Raw genomic sequence first — 9,201 nt, 5'->3', positions numbered from 1 at the left:
GATCCTCATTTGGCATATCTGATTTACAGTCTTGAAGTCTGCCTCCTACTAAAACACTGTTCAACAGGAAGCTTAGGCTTCTTCATAAGACTCAATTTTTATTACTAAACCTTGACTTTTACCTTATTTATTTCTTCTAACCCTTGGTGCTCTACATCCTGTGGATAGTAGCGTTATAACTGTGAGTAAATTTGAGACTTTCTCCCTCTCTGCCCCTTGATTCCCCAGGTCACTGTTAGTCTCTCCTCTGATCATCCCCTGTGATTTCAGCAGTTTCAGTCCCTGTGATTTGCCCGTTACGATTTTTACAGTCAGACTCAACCACCAGACCCCCACTGCTGCCTCTAAAAGATGAAATTAGACAATATAGACTCAGGTATTGTCCTACTGCCATAGGACAATGTAGACTCAGCAACTGTCAAGCAAGTTAAGAGTCTTTATGTTCACAAGACCACAATATGGGCATAGGTGGTATATATGTCCACAATATGGGCAAAAACAGCAAGGCGAGGATGTACCTTGCTATCATCTTTGCTCCGTAAGGGGGATTCATGATTCCACCTGTGTAGCATCCTCCATAGAAAGAGGACACAAGGAAACTTGCAGGCTTCATAAACACCAAGATCCGAACCAGAAGAGGCTGCAGGGAAATTGGTGGGCTGGATATCATCAATGGAGATTAAAATTCATTGCATGCTCTGAACACGGGCGTCATTTCAGATGCTAAGAGAGGATTGCTGAGATGTGATCTGATTAACTTGCAGTGGGTGTTTATCCTTTGGAAACAGTGTGGTTGGAGGAGAGCTGGCCCTTCCAAGGTGGATTGCAGTTATGTGTCCCAACACAGGCTTTTCATCCCATACGCCCCAGAGTACTGCAAGAAGGAGCAGGAACCTGGCTCCGTGGGCTTTGTGTTTTTTTGGGACTGAGGTTCCTGCGCAGCAGTTGCACCTCAGAGGCACTTTTCTGGGCTGCATTCATGCACTTCCTGCAATGGGGAGTTCAGACCACATTCCCTGCTCAGGTTTGCCCTCGAAATTATTCATGATGACTTGTGAACTCCAGTCTCACCCTCTCACCCTATTTTTACCCTTTTTTTTGTCCTGCATGGTCTGTTGTTTTCATGGGTGGGCTCTCACTTTCAGCAGTGGGGCTTGCAGCACGGGCTGTGGCGCGCAGAGAGATCGAGCTAGCAGCGCTCCTTGTCCATTAATGCAAACATTTGGGTTTTTTTCACTGCCGTGAGACTCCCTTTTCTTGCATATCAAATACATGGCTGGGATCACCTGAACATCACCTACATTGAGTTTGTCTCATGGGGAATGAAAACAGGAGCGAGCGCCGTATCCCCTTGCTCTGTGGAGCACCGTTACCCTCTAGTGGTAAAACCGCAGGCAGTTTTAGGCAAAGACGATTTCACTACTATCTTCCCTCTTCCTCTTGGACAAAAATCTGCACATCGTCTTTAATTGACAGTGCTGTTTTGTTGAATGATATTGTAAATTCACACCTTTAGTTTAGGTAGCTGATGATGTCATTTCCTTGGACTGTCTTCATTGTGTTTCGCCTTTCATTAAATCGTTTCATTAAAACATGATACTTGTAAGCTGGTGGGTGACTGAATTTTCACATGGTATAAAGAAATGGCTGTAGTGGAAAGTGTCAAGTAGCCATGGCTCAAGGCTTTGAGTGGAGAATTAGTGATGGTACCACTGTAACGGCTGCAATGTGGTGGATCATAGGTGGTTTATAGCTGATTGAAGGAATCATGTTGCCTCGGTTGAGTTCGCACCACTTGGCTCATAGAGATGCAGGGTACTTGGATCGTGGGTCTTGGGAAGCCAGTGAGCCACTGGCTTCGTAATTGCAAGGTGGGGAGAGCAGGGTCTGGTGCGACAAAGCAAGCTTGAGGGCTTGGCAGGAACATTGCAGAATTGCTAGGTTAACTACCAAATGTCTTGAGCAGCAGGAGTGCGGTTCATAACAGGTAGATGGTAAAAGACACATTCTGTTTCCTACCAATCACATAACCCTTGCTCTAGAGCATGGCCGGTGAGTGGGAGAAGGTGAAACTTGTCAAAGAAATCCAGAATTATTTAGCATGAGCAAACATATTTATTTCTGTTCTAACCTTGCTTGAAATGGCTGATCTGAAATTTTCCTGGCATAGGAAACTCCAGTCTCAACAGCTAATGTTAGGAAAGCCACAGCACAGTAATCCTTTAGGCTTTGCTGTGAAGTGTTCCACTGTTGCCTGCTCCTTGCATGAAGGGTGCTAGCTGATGCTGTTTGGGGGAGATTCACCCCCAAAAGATGGCAGGATCTATCTGGATCTCTCTCCATTTACTCCAGCTGCAAAAATGTTGCAAATTTTCAGGACATGCTCCCTTAGCCCTAGGTTTCCCCATACCAGAAGGAAACAAAACCCCAAGGCAGGTTAGAGGACACATGTCTTTGAGCTGAGCCCCCTTCCCCATGGTCCTTGCTCTCTGCCTCCACACTGCAGGCTGTGGACTTTGATCATTTCACCCAGTGAAACAAAGTGGAGTTTTATTCAGCAAGATATGAAATCACACTTTAAGTATCAGATTGAAATTCAAAACGGGTAGTACAGACTAAGCACAGTTTGAGTCTTAACAAGCTTTTTTCCCTGGGTGATTTCAGTACCTAATGCCCATCATTTTTTTGATGTACCCTAGCTATAGAAAGCAAGGGATCCAGAGCTTTTATGGAGATGTACTTCCAGTTTATTCACCAAGGTCTGAAATATTTCCATGGCCCCTCTGTTCCTGTGGATTAGGTTTTGGGAGCACATTAAAATGCCCATGATCTGGGTACATGAAGTACTGGAATATGACCTTCCCCCACTCTGCTTCACAGTTACCACTTACGAGACTCCCTCGATGTTTCTTACCTCTTTATGTGTAAAAGATTTTGAATAGCTTGGACCTCGCAATAGCTTTACAAAGCAGATCAATGTGACTTTAGATTAGACCAAATTGGATTTACCAGCAGTGGGAGTTAAAATTTCTGTCAAATCTCTGTGTTCTGGAGCCTCACAGACAGACAATAGCACAGGGGTAGTGATTTATCATGCACTGTGTTTACTGGAGAGCAGAACTTTACCCTCTCTATTGTTTTTCTGTCAAACCTTTTCAGCTTTTCATCTGCATAGAAATGAGTGCAAAAACAGAAGGAAAAAGAAATGCAGTGCAGTTTTCAAGAGAGGGTTTGTCCTTTGTGTTGAATCGTTTACTGTTTCTCAGGTCTCAGGCTGTGCCAAGCAGATTCATTCCACTGTAACTGCAGTGCCATTTTGTGAAGTACACAAGCACAAAGCTTGGAATAGACCTCCTGAGCATGACAGTCCTCTGCCATACCATATAATCCCTTCCCAAAACGCAGCATCATCCATTACCTTCCTGAAGAATGCAGTTGAGTTAATTAATGCATGTCTGTCCCAGGACCATTCTGATTCAGGGTCTTGCCATGTTTTATTGGCTGCCAAGACTCCCCTGTCCAGGCTGAGAACCCCTGATCTTCATGAGAGCCCACCTCACTGCTCACCAATAGGAAGTAGCCATTCGCTGAAGGTCTCTACCCCAGATTTTATAGGCAATATCTCCAGTGGAAATACATAGAGGGATAACAATGCTGTGTTTTCCTTTGATTTCATTCCAGGTTTCTGATTGTCTTGGGGTGTTTGATCTTAGCTGTCCTGACAACTTTCAAGGAGTATGAAACCGTTTCAGGAGACTGGCTCCTCTTGCTGGTAAGTAGTGGCTGCTGCGTCACCCTGGTAATGTCCTTGAATTGAAACCAGGCCCATCAGCAGTGATGGAAACTTACTCCCAGCTTTGCATACAAAAAGGTATCTTCTGTTGGTCCTCAGGCAGTGACCGTACACTTACATATTGGAGAGTTCCTGGTCCATTGTCAACAATGACTGAGTAAAAACGAAGTCAGAGAGAGGAAAAATACTAACTTGAGACTTTTAAATAATGAGCTTTCAGTATTTGCCTAACAGTTCTCCCATTGAAGTATCAATATTTTCCTATTGACCATGCCAGACCTGAGCACATTTGAAAACTCATTTTTTGGGGATCTTCCAACAATTTTGATTCATTCTATAATATCCTACAAATCACAGCATTTCTTTCAATGGACGTCATCAGAATTGGACTCGTGCTTGTGCCCAATAGCAGCATAACTGAAACGGTTGCAAGCAGTGCCTCCGATGACTATCTATGTATTTGCAGCAAATATATTTCTTTTTCTGTGTTTCCAGCATGCTTGTTTTATAAATGCTGGAGTTCATGCTCAAGACTGTATTTCTGTAGGCCTCCCATTTGGCAGAAGATGAGAAAAATAGGAAAAAACCCCTCACTAATTATAAACACAATGTATTCATCATATTATGAAAATTCCCCTAACAAAGAACTTCCTCTGCTGTCATAGCTATCATGAAATAGAAAGCATGGTCTCTCACTTAACTTGGCCTTGTAGAAAAGCATCGTAGGGAAACTGCACAGCAAGAGTAGATCTGAGATATACCCTCAGAGACATGTAGATCCGAGCAGGAACTAAGTGCCAAGAGATGTGAAAGGTGAATTCTCGTTGCCTGTTCCTTCTCAAAAAGCACTTGTATGAAAACACCCTCATTCCCTAGGGAATGCAAAACTCACTTTTGGTCCCTGTTACCCTGCTCAGACCTATCTATTCACATTTGAAAAAGCCTGAGGTTATTTTTCCTTCTCCTGTGCTTGCTTTTATGTGGCTTTCAGTGGTTTTCAGAAGTGCGTAGCAGCTGTGGGTATGAGCATCAGGAAAAATCCCCTTTCCCTCCTTGTCATCTATTCACAGAGAGGAAAAGTAACTGTGTGCCCCATGCTGCTGTTGGCCCATCTCTGCTGAGCACCTTGGGAAAGATCTCTCCTCCCCACTCCCTCCCCATGTTTAGAAGACCTCTTAAGCATGGTGGAAAATTACATTCTTCTGTGTTCCAGAAATTTAAGGGGATAATACTATGCCTTAAATTTGTCTTATATATGCCTTTATCATTGCCTTAAATATGACAATATGAATATACCATATCCTGCCCCTGCCTCTCTAGATATGGCTGCATGAACAAGCTGCTGGTGGGTAAGCCTGGGTGTGGGTATACAGTGTACTGGGGATTTTGCAGTCACCACTCACATATGTCTTCTCATTTAGTGTGAAACAGGAGGTCTTCTCATGAAGTAATTGCCCTTTCATCAAGGCAGGGTAAGCACTTCGCATTTACCCAGCAGCAGGGGCATATCCTTTCTGCAGAGTACTTAGCAGGCAGTAAAGCTATGTCCCACCTTGCCTTGCCTCTTTCATCAACCTATATTTATCTCCCCACTTTTTTCTCCTCTCTCTCTCACACACATACCCCAACACTTGCACCTCATCTGTTTCCTTCAGTTATATCCTTGTGTCCAGAATTACTGCGAAACTTGTTACGAGTCTAACAATGTAGTTTGTGTCTTTGATACAGGAAACCTTTGCCATTTTCATCTTTGGAGCAGAGTTTGCCTTAAGAATCTGGGCTGCTGGGTGTTGCTGCCGCTACAAAGGATGGAGGGGGAGACTCAAATTTGCCAGGAAGCCTTTGTGCATGCTGGGTAGGCACATGCTCTCTACTACTGTTTTCCCCACTATGTCCTTTTTCTTCCGAGGCAGTTTGGGGGGATGCCAAGAACCAGTGAATGGCAGTGCAAAAAGCACTGAAATCACATTTGCTCTTTATGCTAGGAACTGTGTCCTGCTTGGCGTAGTTATTTGAAGTACCTGGCAATAACGATTCATTCAAGAGACGCTTGGGTGGCTGTTCAGGGATAAAAAAAATTAATCTTTCTACTCTTCAAACACAGTTTCCTCGTCCTGAGTCCCACTGCATTTTTCTTAAGCTCATCCCGAAATATACCCTGTCTCTCTTCAGTTTCAAACTGCTCCAGGTCCCAACCCTGTGCCATCTTCCCCAGCCCTCTTTCATATTCAAATGTTGTGTTTTACCTTTGTAATGTTGGTCTGCATTTGCAAACAAGTATCTCTGTGTTTTCACCAATGTTGTCTTTCAGGTTTGGAAGGCACTGCCTACAGCTATCATAAAACTGCTCGTTATTCATGTTGAACCATCTCCTAAAACTCTCCATTATGTCCACTAACCAACTAGCCAACATTTAGAAGCTCACTCTGCCCTGAGCACCTGTCATGCACATCCACATTTGTTCAGTGTTTCCAGGACTCTGTCATTTATTGTGACGCTTTTCAGGCCAAGCACTAGCTTTTTGTTCTTTATTTTTACAGCACATAGCACTTTGGGGAGCCATGGTGCTGCAGTTATGTGAATACATGCTACCCTCTTCCCTCTCCCTCCTTTTATTCATCTTATCGGTCTAAACAGTAGACAGAATTGGAACAAATTTTCTTTGTGCATCTGTGCTATCTTCAATTTAGTAGTGCTCCTTTGGGTGCTACTGTTGTAGAAATACTTCTTATACTTCTAATAGCATTGTGAAGGCAGTAGAGCGTGGTGTGAGCAAGTGGGATTGATACCATCTCATGCCTTCTCAGTGAAAGTGTTATCTCACTTCTGAGAATGAATCTTCATTGATATCTGGTAAGGAACAGAAAAGATCCCACTGGATTTATTAGTATCATCTCTTGGTTGTCCCTGGCACAAATTTGTTTCGATAATGATTGAAAGTGAATAAATCTGAAACCCATTCGGTGCCACTCTTTTTGTCTAGAAATAAAATATGAAGACAATATAAAGACTGAGTGCCCAGAGAATGTTTGAAACCCTTTGGTACCATGTTTTACTTGTGTATGTATAGGATTAAAAAGTAAAGGGGAAACAAGTAAAAGAAAGAAAAAGAAAAAAAAACAACAACCAGAAGTGATGTGATTTGCATTTCAGACCTCTTCAGCTGATCAGCAAATTGACGCTGTGAGCCCTTACAGAAAATAGAACTGGCTTTGAGATTTTAATGGAAAACTCAGCCAGAAGAAAAAAATAGTAGATGCACCATCAAAAACAGATTTTCTTGTCTGCTGACCTATAAGACTGCCTTCACGATGGTGGTCCCGTGGGACAGATGAATTTAGTGTTGGTTTTCTGTCAGCACTAGGACACGCTTTCTGTGCCTCCCTAAGCAAGCTCAGGCAGTGTCTCAAGTCCAGTGCATTGATCTGTAAACAGATTACGAGGCGCTCTAGTGGGTTCTGTGCATGATGCTAACTGCGCGGCAGGTTCAGATATCTGTTTAATTGGCAAGAAAAGGCATTTTCAGGCAGCTTTAAAATTTGCCTGGGGATATCTGCAGCACAACCAGATGGGATTAAGAAGCAGGTGATGGCGCCACTTTTGTTGGCAGGCTTTGTTCTTTTCGCCTTGCAGATATCTTTGTGCTGATTGCTTCAGTGCCCGTGGTTGCTGTTGGGAACCAGGGCAATGTTCTGGCCACGTCTCTCAGAAGCCTCCGCTTCCTTCAGATCCTACGGATGCTCCGAATGGACAGGCGGGGAGGCACATGGAAACTTTTGGGATCAGCCATTTGTGCACATAGCAAAGTAAGTGAGGAGCTTGCAGGGCTCAGCTGGGGTTTGTGGGAGAGACATTTAAGGTAAAGAGAGGGGATGCACAGGTATAGCAAGAGGGGATGCACCGGTATAGCAATGCCTTGGGATTATGGCTAGTAGTTCAAGCAATAGTTTTGTCCTTTCAGCTTTATTCCTTTTTCCATTCTCTGAACGATTTCTACCCCTTATTTTACCTTTCTCTACTCTATAGTGGTCCTGGGAAGTCACAAGACAGAGTGTTCATTCCCACACTTATTACAACAGGAATTTTGCCTTTACATTGAACGAGATTAGGGACATCCCTTTAACAATGAAATATGTTGAAATCTTTGACAGAAATTCCTCCGTATTTACAACATGCTTGTAGTGGCTTCTCAGATTTACTTGTCAGATCAACAGATGGAATAGGACTTTGGGTGGACGGAAAGAGACCGGTTAGCAGAAATGTTGTTTCAGAGGGAGCTACTGGTATAATTTCTCTTCGGATGCATGGGTCAGGCAATACAAAGATGCACATGGTGTGAACCCAGACGGAGAAAATTTCTAAAATCATCTTTGCTCAGTCTAACTTGATTATATAGTCAGACACATCCTGTCTCACACCAGACAGATACGTTGTGTTCTTGCATTTTAACCAAAAATTATTACAAGTTAAAAACTATCTACATAAAAGTCCTCTAGATGAGATTTCTCATCTGTACAGGGTGTAGAGAAATTATGTAAACTCTGTGCTAGATACTGCTTTTTCTTATCCATGAATGACATACCTGACATTTTAGGGGTTTTTTGAAAATTAAAGTGCCAGCTGGCATAGCATAATTAGACTTTGCTTCTTTGTAGTGGCTGATAGGATACCCACCCTGCTTCATTTCATACCAGCTTCTATTTCTTCCCCGTATAAACTTGCTACAAGGCAGGTGGCACATAAACACTTATGTCAAAAACGTTTCTCAGGAAACTGAGATCATGGAAGAAGTCTATGTGCCAAAGACGTTGTTTAGAAATTGTTTAAGGCTTCATTGTGTGGGATTTCATTCAAATGTTCCTTGTTTGATTCCCAACCACCACCCTTTGGACCTCAGCTGGCTGCAGAATATAAGAAGGGGTTGCAAGAACTTTGCTTCACTGGAGACACTAAAGAAACAATTTTGTTAACAAAGATAGCCAACAAATTTCCTTCTATGGTTGCACACCAGAAATCAGCCAAGAAAGTTGACTTATCTCAAGACTCAATTATGAAAAAAACCAAAAGGAAGTGGAATATTCATTTTTTACCCACTTGAGAAGACCTCCACCAAAAAAGTTTCTGCTTTGGTTCAGACATTGCTGGGATTTGAACTTGGGTTGCTGCATCTCCCACCTCAGTGGGATTAGCCACACACTCCACTGTAGTCACTCCCTCTAAAACAAGGATGCTCAGGTTTGTTTTCACACAGACAACTTTCAAGGTTTGTTCTTATTGCATCAATTCGTGGTGAAGTCATACCTCAGAACCTGCTTTGATATGCCTAAAGAGAAGCAACTGCATCCTGCAGACCTGGCCCTGTGGAGGTAGGGAGAGGGCAGAACTGTTGATTTGTCTGCTAAGACTGA

General features: G+C 43.1%; 1 protein-coding gene across 1 annotated transcript in view; it reads left to right on the top strand.

The window, feature by feature from the left end:
• Positions 1–3,681: 3,681 nt before the first annotated feature.
• Positions 3,682–9,201, top strand: part of KCNQ3 (potassium voltage-gated channel, KQT-like subfamily, member 3) — a gene marked incomplete at its 5' end in the record, with an annotated part of 35,066 nt that continues 29,546 nt past the window's right edge. Inside the window, 3 exons of the mRNA XM_010288119.1 lie at positions 3,682–3,772; positions 5,522–5,648; positions 7,427–7,599. Of these exons, the coding sequence (XP_010286421.1) occupies positions 3,682–3,772; positions 5,522–5,648; positions 7,427–7,599 (391 nt within the window). The remainder of the gene's footprint in view (positions 3,773–5,521; positions 5,649–7,426; positions 7,600–9,201) is intronic.

Source organism: Phaethon lepturus, unplaced genomic scaffold, assembly GCF_000687285.1.
Source record: "Phaethon lepturus isolate BGI_N335 unplaced genomic scaffold, ASM68728v1 scaffold12135, whole genome shotgun sequence".
NCBI lineage: Eukaryota > Metazoa > Chordata > Aves > Phaethontiformes > Phaethontidae > Phaethon > Phaethon lepturus.
Note: the sequence above shows the minus strand (reverse complement) of the source record. Positions and strands in the feature narration are given on the sequence as shown.